The 18,156-nt window shown below is 38.7% G+C and overlaps 1 protein-coding gene across 1 annotated transcript; it reads left to right on the forward strand.

The window, feature by feature from the left end:
* Nucleotides 1–1,873: 1,873 nt before the first annotated feature.
* hat1 (histone acetyltransferase 1) lies at nt 1,874–17,840 on the forward strand. The gene is made up of 11 exons (XM_056755307.1): nt 1,874–1,925; nt 2,458–2,529; nt 2,721–2,796; nt 3,086–3,206; nt 6,735–6,914; nt 8,271–8,392; nt 9,472–9,576; nt 10,562–10,668; nt 12,641–12,792; nt 13,903–14,019; nt 17,377–17,840. Exons 1-11 carry the CDS (start codon nt 1,919–1,921, stop codon nt 17,542–17,544), a joined length of 1,227 nt encoding a protein of 408 aa, XP_056611285.1. The 5' UTR covers nt 1,874–1,918; the 3' UTR covers nt 17,545–17,840.
* The last annotated feature ends 316 nt before the right edge of the window (nt 17,841–18,156 follow it).

An 18,156-nucleotide genomic window follows, 5' to 3' on the forward strand; every position in this document is an offset into this window, starting at 1 on the left:
TACATATTGTCTTTACAAAAATAATGTGTTATGAAATTGTGTTCTCCAGACAACTCTGAATAAAACAGATAATATAGAGTTTATTTTTTATATTTCCCATACTGTGACCATAAGCGGTTCTGGTAAATAATAACCGCAATATGCAAAGACTGCTAAATTCATCCATGTAAAAAAAAAACATTCTAATAGACAAGGTCAAAACAACCAAACTATGCAAAGTGTGAAGGTACGAACTGCTTTTTAAACCTCGTTTAGATGTATTTCATTCCTGAAGTTGAGATCTATGGCAAAAATCACATATCCATGCATTCATGGCCCTGTGAGCTGCATGAAACTGTCTTATTATTCTGAATAAATATATTGATTAACATTTAAGAATTCGACATGACAATGTTAGGTTAGATATAAAGTTATTAAAAGAGTTAAAAATATTTATAAGAAAGGTCTGCCCTATTTGCCCTGCCCCACCACCCCCCCTTTGGAAAAGATAATTTTTTCCTCTTTGTATCCGTCAAAATAGTACAAAATTATCCTGCTTCAATATATGTGACATCAAATATGATTTAAATCAAAAGTAATCTAAATCTAATCCAAAAGTAGTCAGATTACGTAACTAAAATGTGAAATCTAATAGATTACGTTACTGACAACCAATTTTGTCATATTATCTGTAAGTAACTGAATACAATTAATAAGTAATCTACCCAGTTCTGTGCATAGACAAAGACAGAAATACTAACTGATGGAAATGCAGAATTACTCTTCTAGATCTTCTGTGTAGGATGTGACCACATGCTGCTCTTCAGTGAAAACTTTTGACAGGCGGACAGTATCACAAGAAGTGAGGTCTGTATCACAAGAAATGGGATCTGTCTCACAGGTCTCAAACCGGTCAGCACGTTTTACTCTTTTATAGACTGAAGGTCACAAAAGTGCCTGTTGTAAACCGATAATCCAGTCCTGTTAAGGAATCAGACGGGATATTACAGACATGAGCGGTTTCAGCAGATTGTCCGGCACAGCTCAAATCACAGTGGCAGGGATAATGGCACTGAATTTCCCAGGGTCAGTCTGCACAGCTATTCCATCCTCCGCTCTGTAAAGGTCATGTATTTTATTGAACTCGCACACTGTCATCCCCGTTTGGAGGAATTTCCCCCCGTGTATCTAATCTACGAGTAAACTGACATAATGGCCCACTTCATAAAAGTCCAATTTAGTGTTTGACAACATATAACGTCTCAACAGACTCTCACTCTTTTCTCTCTTTCTAGAAAGGTGTTTTATTACAGTATATAATATACATTTTTTAAAATGTTAAGAATACTTTTTATTTCCTTCATTTTTGTTTCTTGTTTTGTTTCATGTAAATCTTTTTCTTATTCCTGCTACTTTACTGAAGTAATGTGTGTAAAGTTTATCTAGTGATTACCTTCTTGTTTTATCATCAAAATCCACACCAATGTGAGTCATTCAGGCTCTTAAAATTAAATCTTAAATTAAATCTTAAATAATAATACAAATTGAAAATAAAATATATATATATATGAAATTATCTAAAACGATACACATTTTATTATTATTTTTATTTGTATTATAATAATTGTTAATGTGATTGTTACTATTATTGTTGTTGTCATGGTTGTTCTTAATAATTTTAATAATTCAATTCTTATTTACTTTTATATTTTGTCGTTAAATCCCAATATGTTGTGCGAGATTTAGCTTTAACATTAATAATTCGTTTCAAAATAATGACTACAATGTCATTGATGCATCAACCGCTGTAGAATCGGATGCAGCTGCGATTAGAAAAACAACGCCTCTGTTCCTCCAATGGCGTAAGCGGACGCAACCACGTGGGTAAACAGGAAGTAGTTTTGCCATTTGGCGGGTTGTGTGGTGAAGACGTGTAGAAATGGCGGGTGAGTATAAAGAACCTTCTATAACTGCCTCCCTGTGTCATTCTCGTTGTTTTATTGATGAATGTGTGGTTATTTGATGTTACGGTTTGAGTGATACTGGCCGATGACATCTGAGAGAAAGCAGTTTTGTGAAACGCAGCGTATTAGCTGTGGCTAAATGCTAATCACCACAGATGAAGCAGCACATGGTTGTTGACATGGTTTTATGTTGATCTGTTTTAATACACTTTAAAGGTCACAGAGATAAGGCACATATAATACTTCAGATTACACAATATACTTCAAAAGGTGGTTAACGCGTTAACCTGCAGTGCAGGTGTGTTAAGTGACCTGTCAGTGTAAACACGTGCGCATGTTTATTTAATGTTGAAGTCCACCTGTTTAATTGCTTCTATTATTTCGTACGATTAAACGTACATTATTTGATATTAACAAGTGTTTGTAGCTCATACATGATTATTATTTAGATGACAGAAGGTGTGTTTGCTGTGGTATGTTATTATGACTTACGACCTCTTTTTCTTTTCTGCAGCTGTGAACGACATGGAGAAGAAGCTCGCAGAGTATAAATGTGACACCAACGAAGCTGTTTGTCTAAAATTAGGTAAATCATCATTAGAACAGAAAATAGCCAGAATTAAGTCAGTCTCATTTGGTTACGAGTGCATGTTTTGTGTTCAGTATGTTTGCATAAGAGAACTGTTTAATTGTGTTTAGCATCTTAATAAGTGAAAGGCATTGTTTGTTTGGTTTAAGTGCCCTGTCTTTATATAAAAGTCTTTGTGTTTGATGCAGTGCGGTTCCCAGAGGATATAGATGATGAAAGCACAACATTTCACCCCGAGTTTAGTCATCAGCTGTTTGGAGATGAGTATGTATAATCCAATTGTCATATAGAATAGCTTTGTTCTGTGTGCTCAATAAAACCTGATTTGTTGTTGTATTGTGCAGTTAATCCGAAAGGAATTAATAAATAAAAATAATCAGTAATATTTAAGTTTCATTACTTCGAGGTCTCCTTTCTAAGCAAGCATCAGCAAATGTGTGTCATTGACCTTGTTACGTCTTTGTATAAAATGGCAACTGTAAATGCTTTTTATATTTATTGTATGTCTTGGATGGAACCAAAAACCAATCAAAAATGTTTTTCTTTCTTCCAGTGAAGTGGCATTTGGCTACAAAGGTCTTCAGATCCAGTTATACTGCAGCGCTGGGAACCTGAGCACTCTCTTTAAAGTCAAATACACTGCCAGGGTCACAGACAAGTTCGAATGTGTGGAGGTAAAGAACGGCTTGCAAAGCACAATCATTGTTAAGACCTTTTAGGATTTTTTACATATTTAGATTCTCGAATAATTAAAATAAAAGATGAAATTGCAATGTGGCCTTGTGTGGTTGTTTAAACTCCAGAAGGCTGCAATTTCATAATTACTGTATAGTTAATACGTAGATTTTATTTATGTGGTTTACACATTTCATGTCTTTTATGTCTGTTATTCCGTTAGCCTTAATATTTAAACGGCAGCGTTATGATCTAAATGTTGTATTCTTCTGTAGATAAGTTTGCAATGGTCATGGAAAGCTTGGAAATATCAGGGATTCCTTAACAAAAAGGAAAATGCATTGAAAATTAATCAGGTTTAAACCTTGTATATTTAAAACATGGCAGTAGCACTAATAAATGAAATGAATTACTTGAAAATTATGTTTGCATGTTTTTCTGTGACAAAATGATTTGTTAAAGGTCCAATGTGTGACTTTTTTGGAGGATCTATTGTAGGGTTGTTACGATTGACGATACTCTCGTTTATCGACAAAAGTCAGATTCCTTGGATTATAATTATTATTACATACGCGCATTCCTTCGCGCAAGAGGGAGTTTGTTATTTGCAGGGTTTAGGTTTTCAGGGCATGAGAGAGCTTGTAATGTACGGGGTCTGAATTTTCTGCACGCAAGTGATCTTGTAATGTGTGCAGCTCGGGCTTTTCCTCGCGTCAGAGAGAGCTTGTAATGTACAGGGTTTGAGTTTTCTGCCCGCGAGTGATCCTGTAATGTGCGGCTCTGTCTTTTCAATGCAGGAATTGCTATTAGCAATTTTTAAGGGCTTAAAACCAGCGCTCAAGTTGTTCCCGTTAGTAATAATTACAGTGCATGCGGCATCAACTTACAGCAATAGTTTAACTTTCATTTCTCTCGTTTAAAAGGTTGAGAAGTAACATTTCTAATTGAAGTCACACATTGGCATTTTTAGCCACTATAGTTTCAGTTTTTTGTCCACAAATCCATCTTGTCATTTATAACTGTAAATTGCTCAAACCCTTGATACTATCTTGAATTGGCGATCCACAGGCTGGCGATAGAACGATCTTAATGAAGAGAATATCGGCCAACACTAATCTATTGACACAAATGCAATATAATATACAAAACTATGTTTTCAGAGGTGTATATAGATGTAACACGATTCAAGATATGGAAGGAAGGAGGCGGGAACCGGCAAATGTTTAAACATATTTTAATTAAATAAAAACGACATAAATAAACAGCCAGCAGCCCCTCACGGACGACTGCCAGCAACACCAACATAAATATAAACTTAACATATGTTCGGGCCCGGTCCTCTCTCTTCGACGGTCTGGTCGCTCGTTCTCTTGTATGCTCCCAATCTCCTAGGTGATTCGAGCCCGGTGTGCGCACAGCTGGCGCTCATTCACAATTACTCACTGGTCTCGAACCACGGTCTCGCCCCGCCTACTCCAATAAAAATAGACATTACATAATGAAGCTTTATGTTTTTATTTCCTTAGGATGAGCTATTTCTATCTTCATACACCGGAGGTCCCCTTACATGGAGATCACTACGTTGTTTCTCCAGTAGCCCTAAACCGACAAACAGTGTGGCAGATTGCGTTTGATAGGTTATCTCCTTCGGCAAAGAAGCGAAAATGCGACGACATCTTAGTCCTGTTTCAGTGAGCTGTTTTTTTGCTACTCAAAACCTCACCGCTTGATGCAACTAAATTTCACACCCTGGACCTTCAAGCTATTCGGAGAGAAGCGATTACAACCCTTTCTAGATCGTTTTTTTGTTTCTGTTTTGCAAAACTGCCTTGACCAGTCTTTACGCTAGTGAACTGGTATGATCTCGGATAGCTTTCTTTTTTTTTATAAGGTCAAGTCATTTTATACATGAGTAGTTTGTTCTGACATCACGAGACTCATGTGGTTAGTGTTATTTCTGTTTGTTTTTTTCAATGTCTTTTATGTCCTTAATAACGTACAGTCCCTAAACATACTTGAGATGGTTATGGCAGAGCCGTATTCAAGAATAGCTTGATTTTATATGTTCTGCAGTGCTTAGCCGTTGCTCATATCGGGTTCTTTATTTTCGCTTCTTTTCTCATAGATAAAGATGTCTTTGATTAGAAGGGGGTTTTTTTTTCAGTGTAATTGGATTCAATGCCATTGTGGAACCTCAGCTCATAAAGAACACGTATTCTTAAAATGAACCTCAAGTCTCTGAAGAGTCTTGGATCCTTAAGCGGTGTTAGTTAATATGGGAACTCCACAATGCTGCGCTTTTTATTCGTCTGATTGAGCAATTTGTCGGAGGACGGAGCAACTGTTAATTTCTACCATTTTCCGTCCGCGCCGTTCTCTTTTCGCTCCCGTAATGCAACGGGACAATAGTGAGTGTTACTGAGCTGCAGGTGCAGAGATCCCCTTCTGATATTAGCTGATGTCTGAATGAGCAGGAATTAGCGGCATGTTGCATTAGCCTTTTGTCGTGTGTTTTGTGGCCGTTGTGAATGAAGAGTCCCGCGACACAAGCGGAGCCCATCACGCGGCCCGACGCGGCCAAAGGGCCCTGCTTAGCAGCTTAATACAAAGTGTTCTCATGTCAGCCCTGCTGGAAATGGATACAATGCAAACATGGGCGCGCATTCTGCTGGGTAAAAAAATCCCAGAGAGGGCGGAGGAGGGGGCGGCACTATTGTCCGCCCGGGCGCCCGTGAATGGAGAGGGCAAACTCGTTTGATTGAGTTCGCTCGCCAGCTTCTGAACACAGGAGCCTATTATACATGCCTGGGGATTTTTTGTTAAGTCGAGATCAATTCATTAAATTTTATTGCCCGGTGAGAAGCTGGGACACATTATTGTGGGGGTAACTTCATCTGATATTCATGGTTTAAGATAAGTAGTAAATGTATTCAATTAAGTGGTCTTTCAGTAGAGGCCCAGGAGGAGCGGGCGGGGGGGCTGGAAACTCCTCAGCTGACATTGCTAATTGCCTAATGGGTCTCCTTTTTGTGCCACAAAAATATGTATTTTTTCCATTTAATTTCTTTTTACACCATGCCAATCATGGCTGAAGTATAGCTTAATGACAGAACAATAGGAAATGACTTTGTTACGGCTCTTTTATGATCATATGTAAGGCCCAGCGCCAGGGGAATAGACGCATAACTCATAAATGTGCCACTTGAGTTTATATGATTAAATTCAGCTGCTCTCGCTGTAGACTAGACACAGCTGAGTTAACCACTCTCCGACTGTACGCTTTCCATTCTCTCTATGGAGACGCACGGTTTCTCTCTCTTTACCCTTAAAGGTCTTGTTCAGCCATCGTTCGCTCTGTATTTATGCTGGTCCAGACCTGGATGACATTATTCCAACACCTTTCACACAATTCTTTGGTTAAGTTTACATATTTGCAGATCAGTTGGTTTCTCTTGTGGTAATCGTAATGTGCATTGGTCAACCTCTTGGCGTTTGTTGTTTAAACCCTGTTCTCTCTCTCTTTTCAGCCGGATGATGTGGAGGGGAAGGTAAGAGAGATCATCCCTGCTGGCTTCTACTGTAACACAGATGATTTCATCTCTGTCCTGGAGAAAGAGGCCAACTTCAAACCCTTCGGCAGCATACAACACACCTATAAAGTTCACAACGTGGAGGCTGGAGAGGATCTGACGTATCAGATACACAAGGTACAGGACACACTTGATCTAACCCAACACAGCTCACGGAGTCTGTGTTTTATCCTTACGTTATTCAGATCAATAAAATGCCTGTTTTAGCCATTTTCAACAGGTTGGGCAGTGTTTCAGACTGTAATATAAACCATGATGATAACATCTCTTTGCTTACCTAATGGATTGCTAAAAATTAGATTATACTAAATTAAATTAAAAATGGCTAAACTTCTACTGGACGTCATTCACTGCATTAAACATGCAATGTGATTATGCCATATGACATTAATGTATTGGTTTTTTTTATTGTAATTTATTATTTAAAGCAGTTTCTCATATTCTCATATTAATCTTGAGTACCTATAGAGTAGTATTGCATACTTCGTATCTTCGAAGAGTATTTAGTTTGATCACATTTATAAAAGATAGATGCATCTGTATGATTATTACCCAAACATACGCCGCGTGCGGGGGGGAGAGGTAGGCTGAACTAAATTACCAACAAAACACAGACATCAGTTACAGTCAACGCATGCGGTTCATGTCCGGCATCTTTCAGCGCTGGGACGGCTCCATATATCAGTTTAAAACGATCTCCAAATCCAGCGTTATATATCATTCATCACCCAAATGCACAACAAACAAACACCTGAACTTCGCGAACGTATGCTCTTTTTTCTCTCTCCTGCTTACAAGTGAAAGTGACGTCTGCGCATGCTCCTTCTCCTGCTCTCCTTGCTGTCACATGCTTTTCCGGGAGAATTGTCTAATAAGGGACTAAGAAAATTGTTACGAAACAGTATTATATGTTCGAATAAAAGTGTTTCGAGCACAGAAATACTTTGTAATACGGCAAACTCGTTTTTTGACAAGTGGACCATGTTAAGCATGAGAAGACAGTATGTTTAACATGGTAAAGAAGTCCGAATGCATGACACACTGTTGCAACACCCCTTTAAAAAAGAACAGTTATGCAGCATTAAACGGCCTCAAAAAAGTATTTTTACAAAGTTGCATTAAAATAATTCAAATTGTAAAAAAATAAGTTTATCGTGCTTAATAGGTCGGTGCTGGTAGACATATAATCATAGATAGGTACAGTTTGCTGTGTCTTTAAGAATATCTGCTTGTGAGCAGAAAGAGAAATAGGTCAGTCTTCGAACATTTAGGCCTAATTGCAAATTAAATAAAAAATCATTGCTGTGTTTAGAAAACATGTACAGATGCCGCCCTACTGCACAGTATACCAGGAAACAATCAGTAACTAGCTTATCCACAACTGTTACAATGAAATGTTGACTTTACCATAGTAAATTAGAAGTTTAAGGCCTATAATCTTGGTGGACATTTTTATGATGTTTGTGGTGACAGGTGGATATCTCATGTCCGGGGTTCAGAGAATACCACGAGCGCTTGCAGACGTTTCTCATGTGGTTCATTGAGACGGCCAGTTACATCGAAGTGGACGACGACCGCTGGGATTTCTTCCTTTTGTGAGCAGATCCGTTCTTCACGTTCATGCATTCACTAGCGATATCAGTTGCACATATTAAAAAAATATTTATTATGAGTACATTGGCTCTCAGTTTTGCCTCAAGCTACTGTTATCTCCTAAGCCTTAGACAAATTTACTGCTTTTTTTTTAAATATATAAAACAATCATTATAAGCTGTTGAGCAAAAGCACATGTCTGCTTAAAAACCCTTGGACCCATGGGTTTACACTTTGTGTGTTCACATATCAATAAGTTAAAATTATTTGTTGTATTTGAAAGAATGTCACTAAGATAATTTCATAGAATATATCAAACTTGATTGTTACATAATGTAACAAATGAGAACCATATAGAGAGGCTTTGTCACATGTTTTTTGTCACATATTCATTGTAATCATAAGTTTTTAGTGTTGCTAACTTCAGCAGAGCAGAAATACAAATCAAGTGCTCGCACAAAGCCAGCGAGTGTGGACAAGAACAAAGTCCATTAATAGTGAGGATGGTAATGACAGTAACTTTTTTTAACAATGTCTCTCACGCACACAAACACACACACAAAACTTCCAAACGGGTCTAGTTATGTCTCTCCGGCCTTTGTGGGGCCCGTGAGCCCAATTATCAGGCCGCTTTAATTACATTTTCTCCTGCATTGAAGCAAATTGTTGATCTGGCAAGAGTTTCCTTTGTGTTGTTTGTCTCTTTTCTTTGCTCTTGTGTGTCTTTCTTTCTCGAGTCAGGCCAAGAGGCTCAATTGAACGTTGTTGTCTTTTGAAACGGTGAATTGAAAGTCTCCAGCGGTAGTGAAGGGGACTCTGCCTGTGTTTTCTTTGCTTTGGCACCTATTAAAACAGACAATAGGCAAATGGACTGGAGTGATGTGAAGAGGCTAGATGCCTGCCTCTCTGCACTAAGTTGCAGTGCACCAATTAAGTGCATAATGCATTCAGTGTCTCCAGCAGGTGCAGCGACGGCCACTGGCCCTCTGCAGTGGGGGTCCGGTGCATGGGAGCGTGCCTACGATTGACCTGCCTGCCTTTGTCATCTCTCTCTCTGTGCCTATCTCTTTCTTCCTCGCAGATTCGAGAAGTACAATAAGGATGGAGAGACCCTCTACGCGACGGTTGGCTACATGACAGTGTATAATTACTACGTATACCCAGACAAAACCAGACCACGTGTCAGGTAATTACTGAGGAAGCACGTGCCCACTATCGGCTTTATTCTAGGGAGGGAAAAAAAAGGAAAAGAAAATTACACATCTTTCTGTCCCTTGTCCCTGCATCTCCTAAATTACCGTCTCGTGTCTCTGGCGTGCCAGCCTCTCTCTGGGTATTATGGGAAGAGCGAATCCAGCATCGCCCACCCAAAATCCCGTTTTGCAAACGAGTCTAATGTATTGATTGGCATGAAACGTGCTAACGTTTCATTACGTTGGACACAACTGAGTGAACAGTATAACCTCTCAGAGATTGGTGATATCATTGGATACTGTATTTAAGAGCATTTTGTGTTGCTGATGAAGAAAGCATCACGGTCTACGGCGGCGGTGGTTTACAGGTGGTCACGCGCAGCAGGGGATTAACAATGTTAAAGCTGTATTATTCTGTATAGTTAGGATTGTAAAATTAACAGGATTATCATCTTTTAAAAGAAAGTCACTTTTACAAATATTTATTATTTCAATATAAAAGTGCCCGGTGGATATTCAAAAGAAAAGGTTTCAACAGAAAAAGGGAAACAATATTTTATATACAACTTATATTTTACAGCCTTTCAACTACGTTTAATGTTTGGTTATTCATATAAATGCAAGGTGTTATGCATTTATATAGAACTCTATTTTACCATTCACACTATGTCATGTCATCTATGTTCAGTTCATGGTCATTTTTATTGATTATAATGACATTTTGGGTCACCCTCACTTCTTTAGGGTCCCAAAGCAAAAGCATTGGGGAAGATCATGTCTATAGTGTCAGTTTCAGTATATTCTGTAAAGTCACGAGTGTAGTGTGCAATCTGAAGGGTGCTGGAGTTGTAGCGGTGCTTACTTTTTCAAACCAGTTGCTTAAAGGCTCAAGAGTTCTAACATTAAATTTGTATTGTGCTGCATGCTCTTGTGTGCGGGGCCACTAAAGCTTTTGTGTGTGTGTGTGTGTGCTCGCAGCCAGATGCTGATCTTGCCGCCATTCCAGGGAGAAGGCCACGGGGCTCAGCTCCTCGAGACTGTCCACAAATACTACTGCAGTTCCCCTAAAGTTCAGGACATCACAGGTATGAAGTCGAATTTGTTCTGTCCATCTGTCTTTTTGTCAGCCGTCATTCCCATGCTCTCTAGATATCAGCGTTGATAAATGTTTGTAAACTGGAGTTTGTTTATTTACAATTTATTATAAAGATTGCTGGTCTGGACCACACAAGATAAAATTAAACTCTGCTGAATTTCTACCATTAATGCAGAGCTAACCCGTGTATTTATTTAATGTATATACTGTGTATATTTATTTTTTTAAACCAGGACTATGTCTTCGTTAAGTAAATATTTAAGTCACTTTTATAAAAATGACTTGGAAAAACCTTACTGGTGTTCATCTTGAGACAAAACAATGACACTGATATATTTGAAGGTACGTCGGGGCATGTTATTATCAGTTAAGACACCTCAAACATTCATTATTGTCTGGGACTAGCCTTAAGCCTTGTCTGTGACACCCGGCAATGATGTGTCTTATTTTGTGTCTGTTTTATTGTTCAATTGTTAAATGTTAAATTTATGATTCATTTACATTTATTCAATAAGCAGACACTTTTATTCAAAGCAACTCGCGTATGAGGAAGCATTAAACATTTTTCCTTTGAAACACTTTTAAAAGAAAATTATGTCATCGTTTGCTCACCCTCTTCTCATTTCATACCTGTGTGACTTTCTTTCTTCTGCAGAACACAAAAGAAGATATTCTGAAAATGTTGGTAACAGAAAACCGTTGGTCCCCATTAACTTGCATGGGTTTTGTGTCCATACAGTAGAAGTCAATGGGGACCAGCGGTTTTACGTGTGGTATTTGGCATTCTTTACAAAAGATATTCTGTGTGTGAAAGAGAGCGAGGGCAAAGTGTTGTGAAATTCTTTTAAGGCAGTCGTTGCTATAGAGTTGCTTTGGGTTCAGTGTTGGGGAGGTGAAGGGATGTGATGTTAATTGCAGGCCGTTGGCTGCTGAAATGTGCTGGCCACATGCTGCCACTCACTCACCCCCTCAACAAAGACACAGTTATTCAGAAAGAGAGAGAGAGAGAGACACCACACTAAACCACTACTGATCTCTATCCACCGCTTACAACTTTCCTAATGTCTCTCTGGTGCTGTGTGTACACACATAACATTTTGTTTGGTTTATCTGTAGTAGTCAGTAAAAATTGTTCGTCTTTCTTCCTAGAAACAAAAAAAGCCCCTTTCCATTTATGTATAGTAGGGCTGTGCAATATATTGAAATAACGCAGATGTGCATATCGCAATGGTTTGCAATAAATGAGCTTTTTAATTATTCAAAAGGTTATGTATGGTCAAAGTTTTAGGTTGATGGGGATAGTAGTTGGGACAGTTGTTGGGATAGATCGTTGGGATATACGTGCGTGCGAATGTTAGCGTGCATATACTCTGACACAAATCAATCAACAATCCGCAACGCAAAGCTTTCAAAGATGAGCCATAAGTAGCTGCTGCTGACGATTTAATGCCAAAACGAAGAAGCATCTCAAAGATATGTCAGTATTTTTCAGCAGTCTTTCAGAGCTTGTAGTGATGCTTTCTTTTTACTAAAAAAATGTGTACATATGTTGGTTATATATTATTTTTATATATTTTAATACAATTTAAATTGATTTTAGAAAAATAAATATTGTATCCATATCGAATATCGCATTATTTAGCATGCTATCGCATTTTTCCTCAATATCATGCAGCCCTATGCCCCCAAATGGGATTAAAACACTATAAGTGTTCCATAACAGAGTCCACATGTATAATAATAATCAGCATTAGCAACCATAACCTCCTGTTTTATAAACAATGGTGTTGCTTCATAAGACTTGCAATATAATACACCGTTCAACCTTCATCATGGAAATGTATACATTCTGCTAAGTATTCTGCTCATTGTTAGACAATTAAGGTTTGAAATAACACAAAAGTTATGTGAAATGATGTTACTTTTATCCTCTAAAACCTTCCATAATCCTCTGTTTCTAGCGGAAGATCCATCAGAAAACTATGTGAAGCTGAGAGACTTTGTTTTAGTGAAGCTGTGTTTGAGTCTACAGTCCTTCTCCAGTGAGAAACTCTCGCAAGGTTTCAGTGACGAGATGGTGTCTGAAGCCAGAGAGAAACTTAAAATCAACAAGGTAACAGCTTTATTCTACTTCATCGTGTAGTATTCGGTCAATTTTTGAAAGACATTGTAGAGAGGGAAAAGGAATAAAGGGGAATGGGACATTACTTAAATCACTTGTATTCAGTCGTGACAGACGCTTTTTCACGCTTTTGCATTACATTTCACATAGAACAAATGATATCATTAAGTAATCTTTAAAATGCATTATAATTTGTACTGCATTTTAGTTTTCTGCATTTTAGTTTTCTGCATTTTAAATCTTGACAACTGTGGTCAGTTGATCATTTAAGCCCTTTCAGAGCAAATCAATGCATTTTCAGATGTACATTAAACGTAGTTGAAAGGCTGAAAAATATAAGTTGTATATAAAAGATCGTTTGCCTTTTCTCTGTTGAAACCTTTTCTTTTGAATATCCAACGGGCGCTTTTATATTTAAATAATAAAAGAAGCCAATAAATTGACTCGCTCAGTCAAAGCATTTATATACAGAGGTAATGGCATTGCACGGACAGGCTTTTAGGTACACATAAAATCCCCTTGAAGGTAGGAGCGAGCATCCGTTTCCTTTAAAGGTCGTTGGCCATTAGCAGCTAGCAAGTGGGAGTGGGCCTAACAGTGACCCCTGTGGGACTCCTCTCTCTCCGCTCTGGTCACTCTCTAACGACTCCAATTATAACCCAGCATCCCCTTTTTTTTCCCACAATCCCCTCTGCTCGTTTTGTTTGCGAGTGATTATCTCAGGGTGGTGCCTGTGGCATGGCAAGGCAAAATGCTTGGCTCTCCATACTATTGTGGTGTGAGCTGCATGAGGTATAGAGGACCCCCGGAGGCATGGTTATAGAAAAAGTCATGGTTACAGACTCACCAGCACTGGAATCCCAGAATAAAAAGGGATTTAGATCCAGAGTAACCGACAGGGTTAAAGTTTTCATTTTCTTTTGCTGGTACATTTGTACTGTGTATTTTAGAGCTTTGCATTGCCTGCATTACCGATGTGTTTCCCTTTCGTTTGTATACATACTAATGGACAGTTGCTGTCTTTAGACATTACGTTAATAAACCAGAATATTCCTTCAAGGAAACAAACACTTTCTTGTTTTTCTACTGTTTCTCTCTTAGAAACATGCGCGACGTGTTTACGAAATCCTGCGTCTCAGAAACACAGACATGAGCAACGAAGAGAAGGCCAGAGAGTTTCGCCTGGAGGTGAAGAAAAGACTCTACGGACCCTACAGGGTAAGTGTGTGTTTAAAGATCTGCACGTACCTGCAGTGTTTTGAAGCAGCTTGGATGGCTGCAGTCTGTCTTGCACACATTGTCATGTTTAACCCTCATACATGCATTAATAAAGCAGTTAGAGCTTGAGCACAGTGTACTGTACATAGATTACAACGAACAACAAAACAAGTGAAGCCCATCCAAAATAAACCCTAATGTTTTTATCAACTGTGACTGCCAGGATTGGCCCGCTTGTGTGAAATTCTCTTAACAGCACAGTTCAAACTTCGAAATGTGAAATGAAGCTTTTTTTTACTACAAAGAGAACCGGTCTGATTTGCACAGTTATATTAATGTGCTCCAAGAAACGGAAGAAAAACTGAAGTCTTTCAGTGCTCCTGTTGGAACGTTCTGCGGCCTTTGTCTGGTGTAATTTATTCATTGAGTGGTGTGAATCGTTCCTGCCGTTTCCTGTGTGATCCTCTCACGCGGTGTTAAGAGCGCGAGGGACCCGAGGGCTTGGTTCGGGTTTGTTTGAGGGTATAATGGTTCACACCGGGCGGCAGCCGCAGTCTCCACATCCACCCCACGAGCTCCATTCACAACAAGTGTCATTATTACAGATTTGCATCTGATTTAAACGGAGCCATTTAGCAGGGAGAATGCAGCAGCACCCAGTCACCTGCATGCTCTCTCTCTCTCTCTCTCTCTCTCTCTCTCTCTCTTTCTCTCTCTCTCTTTAGCTCACATTTTGGGATCTTGACAGCTTCTTTCATTGTGTGGAAAAGAGCAGCACTAACATTTTTAAGAATTATTCCTTAAGTGAAAGTCCAAGATTTGGAACAATGAAGAATTAAGTATGAAATCTATTTTGGAGTGAAGTATAACAAATGAATTCTGAGCATTGTTCTGTGGTTGTGGATTCCGAGCAGGCCTAGTTATTCTCGATCTTTTCATATTCTCAATGACTTAACCACTTTGGCTGTTTGTGTCTTTGTTCTCTATGGAAATTGTGATGACATTGGTGGATGTGTAGCAGATAGTGTTAGTCGATATGTAGCGTAGCAGGGCTTTGATACCAAAACCCCAGCAGTTTTAATGTGTTGGATCAGAACCATTCTCGTCATGACACTGTCCAGAACAGAAAAGCTTGACGGCAGAATAACCACACACCAGACCAAAGAGCCGGAGAGAAAAACATGAGATTGGACAGGATGTAGAGCTGGATCTGCACACCACATGTCTTTCTCTCACTCGTTTTCTGATTTTCTCCTCTTCACATTCGCTTTGTGTGTGTGTGTGTGTGTGTGTACAGGTGTTACCTATACTTAAATGATTATTTTAATTGTAGCAATGTCAACAGGTTCGTGTGAGTTTGGGTTTAGGAGATAGCAAAGATCATTAGCCTCACAAAATGGAAGTGTTTGAGATTTCCTTACTAATGTATTAATACAAACCAGTGGGGATTCACTCACTGACTCATTTATTTATTTAAATTAACAATACTGGGTTTTTAGGAGGATCTATTAACAGAAATGCAGAGACCTTACATACACCATTGTGTTTCTAATACCTTAGAATAAACTGTTTATATCTAAATACAGAGTGGCTTTACATACATTGAATTCGCCGCCATGTTTTGTACATCAGTTCTAAACGGACAAACAACTCTACAACGCGTGTTTCCTCTCCCCTGCGGTATCGTGGTGAAACGGATCGTACTCTACGGTTCGGAATGCATGTGACCCACAGATTAAATGTAAGTTTATTCTTCATTGTGTAAGAGTGTAAAATGCGCTCTCTCTACAATTTTAGCGCGCTCTCGCTCTCTCTCTCTCCAGTATCTGGACGAGTACAATATTAAAGCTGTTCCAGATAAACAATGACGCTCAAAACTGCTCCGTTACACAGCTAATATTACAACAAAAACAACAATATATCTTTGTTTTTACAAACAGAAAAACCAATGTTGCTGCAACATACTGATCTGAATCAAAACAGCCTCCTCAGGGATGATTTTAAGACGATCTTTCTCTCCAACGACTCTGCTGGAAAGTATCTCCATAGATGTCTATGAGTATCTCTGCTAAAAGCCATAGTACCGCGGGTCCTAATGCGTCTCTGCTGGAAAGACTTTATAATATTAGCACAGGTCATTGCTCCTGCCTGACTTTTATCATTCTTTGTACACTTAAAATCCTCATACCTTTTGATGTAATAAATAAGACATCGCTCTTTCTAGAGTCTTTCTAATGCCCGCATGATCTATTCCCTGCATCTACATTAGAACAACATCTTTTTGTACTTTGCTGGCGTGTTTAGACTGAGAGATTCTTGCAAATCTGTAATACAACACTAGTGGCCACTGTAAATCAAAATCTGCGCCTGTAAATAACACACACACGCTTTGTCATGTCTTTAGTGCCTGATTGACTAAAGAACTCATGCAAATTAGGTACCAGTACACAAACACATTAAATTAGTGTGACGTGCATAAGCATTTGTCCGTCTTGTAGGCTGGTTGTACGTGTTTTGTTGTGGAGCTGAAGACTCGCGTGATCTGGCGGACTGTACTGAGACTGTACAGCGTCACATCACCAATGCAGTCCAGACACCTGAATCATCTGTGTAAAATGCTGAAAGAATGCTGGACCGCATGCGCGTCTGGACGTGCGCTTGGTTAGGCTGCTCTGATGAATTACTGCTGCCACGGTCAATAGAAAACATACACAAACATCTCGCTTAAAACTAAATTCTTTAACCATTTGCACCAGGCAAATGGTGCTGACTTCTGTAAGGCATATTCCGTTTGAAAAGGATTATTCATGAAGCACAAGCAAAACACATTTGTGTAACCGCTCTCAAAACCATTCTTGTGTAAATTGTCGAGGTGCATTAAATCAAATAATAATTGTAGATTCATAAACTGTTGATCTTTCAAACGGAATAATAATGAAATAATGAACCTCGTCTCTGAACTGAAATTCTGTTTGTGTTTAATAAATGAAGCCCGCAGCACAAATCCTGTGCATGAATAAACCACATTGTGATTATAGTGAATGAGAGGCGAGCAGACAAAAGTAGTACTACAGTTTCGTGAATTCACATTTAATTTGTGTTTCTGAATCTAAATATAGGAGAAGTATGTGTGTTTTGTTACTCTTGGTGCAGTTCCAGTCTCCCAGCATACTTACAGACCTGCTACTCTTTTCTTTCTCATCTCTTTCTCTCGCTTTATTTTGATACGTGATGAAGTTTAGCTGTGATGTAATCAGTTTTGCCCTGGAGTCTTGGATGGGATCGGGTGTGCTGGATTGCATCTCATTTCTCCTGCGCTGTGCTGACACCTGTGTGTTTTTTGCCCAATGTGTGTAGAAGAACCAACGTGAGCTGACCAAAATGCAGAAATGTTTGAGGCCCGAGGAGTTGGCGTCCCAGGTCAACCAGATGGACACGAGACTGCAACACGAGGAGCTAGAGAAGAGCTACCAGGATGTGCTGGTGGATTATCGCAGAGTCCTGGAGCGACTGGCTCAGGCGTAAACAAACAAACAAATATACTGAGAGAGTCCTGCAGAGACTGGCCGCGACATCAACACAAACACAGCTCTGTGTTGACATTCTGTTCTGTTTTCACACTGTATTAATACGATACAGCTGCATTTGTTTTGGGTGACCGTTCATTTAATCTGACACGATTATCGGTCTACCATGGAGCTAAACGGAAGATTTTTGGAGCTGTTGTATTATTATTTCTTCAACCTAATGTTTTTCATAAAATGTAAAAATGTAGATTTTGAAGCACTTCCTTTGAGGAAAAATAAACGTTTTGTATATTGCTCAAATGTCTCGATTGTGCCATCTCTATTGGTTAAAAAGGAGCCTCATTATTGTTTAGTGCTGTTTTATATGAAAAATTCTTATATTTTCAGTGACATGGTTATGACAATAATTCATCCTGACAACATTTATCAGTCAGATACACCAATATTTTACTTTATGGTATGATATTGATAATTTTTATATGATGAAAATATTTGTTGATCTTTTTAATAATTAATGATAAAGAAATGTAATCCAGTGTAAAGGGACCATTGAATTTGATCTTATAACAATCTTGCAACCGATATATATTATATTATTTATTAGCAGCGT

Source organism: Triplophysa dalaica, chromosome 8 (genome assembly GCF_015846415.1).
Source record: "Triplophysa dalaica isolate WHDGS20190420 chromosome 8, ASM1584641v1, whole genome shotgun sequence".
NCBI classification, from domain to species: Eukaryota; Metazoa; Chordata; class Actinopteri; order Cypriniformes; family Nemacheilidae; genus Triplophysa; species Triplophysa dalaica.

Excerpts from the sequence above, each read along its gene's own strand:
- hat1 (XM_056755307.1), top strand. Across the intron at positions 6,915-8,270 it reads TGACGTATCAGATACACAAG|GTGGATATCTCATGTCCGGG; the intron begins GTACAGGACACA and ends TTGTGGTGACAG. Across the intron at positions 14,020-17,376 it reads GACTCTACGGACCCTACAGG|AAGAACCAACGTGAGCTGAC; the intron begins GTAAGTGTGTGT and ends CAATGTGTGTAG.